Here is a 1,438-nt window from a genome sequence, read left to right as displayed (position 1 = left end):
AAAAAAAGAAAAAAAAAAGAAAGTGAGAAAAAGAGGGAGGAAAGAGGGGGGTGGGGGAAGCTTTCACAAAAGGGGGGAGAGATGTTCTCTAATGTTTCTGCGATGAAACTTGTTAAAGTGATTGGATATAATTAAAAAGTGTTAAGAAACTTTGATAAAAAAAAAATCTTAGCCTATCTGTTCAAGACAGATTTGGTTATAAAATGGAAGACTAGTTCCATTATCGTATACCAGTGGTCCGTGGGTGGAGCCAAAACATTCTGTATGGTTAGTGGTATGCCGTTGGTTTCCAGGTACTCTAGTAGTGGCTTACGAGCGGGTTTCAATTCAGTGCATTGAATGAGGATATGCGACCTTGTGGCAACGTGGCCGCAGCGACATTTAATGGCGTTGAACTGATGGTCTCGTAGTACGTTGTTGGTCCGGAGTCTGGTTGCCACTTTGCAGATGGCTACACATGGATGGTTTGGTTTGGTTTGGTTTGGTATCTTCGGATCAATCTGGTATCTTGCGGTGTCGAGGTTCCGTAACATGTCAGACCATTTCTGGTTGATCCTAGAAGATACGATACTGCAGAACTCCGAATAGGAGTATTCTACAGGCTCGATATCCTCCAGACTCAGACTTTCTTTGGCACAACGGTCTGCTTGATCGTTGCCAGGAATGGAGACGTGCGATGGAACCCATACTAATTCAATCTTCTGGTTGTTGTTGGTTTGGTAGGTGTGGATCATTCTTCTTATTTAGTGAACACGCGCGAAATTTTCCTTTTATACTCGAAAATGGAGTCGAAAAATAGGATCGAAAGCTTTTCTCGTGAAATAGCGCGGACTTGATAGTGAGCACCGTAGTTTTCGACTCCATTTTCGAGTATAAATAGTGTTTTTAGTCGTCGCGTTCGCTTCATTCAGTTACTAGACTTTCGCACGACGACACCGTCTCACTAACTAAATTCACATCATGTCTGGACGAGGAAAAGGAGGAAAAGTAAAGGGAAAGAGCAAGACCCGATCATCCCGGGCTGGATTACAGTTCCCTGTCGGTCGTATCCACCGTCTGTTGAGAAAGGGAAACTATGCCGAGCGAGTCGGAGCTGGTGCCCCAGTCTACTTAGCCGCTGTTTTGGAATATTTGGCTGCTGAAGTTCTCGAGTTGGCTGGTAACGCTGCCCGTGACAACAAGAAATCCAGAATCATTCCAAGACATTTACAGTTGGCTATCCGAAATGACGAGGAATTGAACAAGCTGTTGTCCGGAGTAACCATCGCTCAAGGTGGTGTCCTCCCCAACATCCAAGCCGTTCTCTTACCCAAGAAATCCGAGAAGGCTGCATCCAAATAAATCTAGCGATTTATTTAGAATACACAAAAAAACGGCCCTTTTCAGGGCCACCCAAAATCTCAAAAAAGAGGGAAAAGTCTAATCTTACATTTCAAAT

At 43.9% G+C, this 1,438-nt stretch overlaps 1 protein-coding gene across 1 annotated transcript; it reads left to right on the top strand.

Moving 5' to 3' along the window:
- Positions 1–960: 960 nt before the first annotated feature.
- Positions 961–1,341, top strand: LOTGIDRAFT_148511 (hypothetical protein; the record flags this gene model as incomplete). Its single annotated transcript, XM_009068840.1, has 1 exon — positions 961–1,341. One exon carries the CDS (start codon positions 961–963, stop codon positions 1,339–1,341), a length of 381 nt encoding a protein of 126 aa, XP_009067088.1.
- Between the last annotated feature and the right edge of the window lie 97 nt (positions 1,342–1,438).

The sequence above is a fragment of the Lottia gigantea genome (genome assembly GCF_000327385.1).
Source record: "Lottia gigantea unplaced genomic scaffold LOTGIsca_9476, whole genome shotgun sequence".
NCBI classification, from domain to species: Eukaryota; Metazoa; Mollusca; class Gastropoda; family Lottiidae; genus Lottia; species Lottia gigantea.
This window is presented reverse-complemented; position numbering and strand designations above follow the sequence as displayed.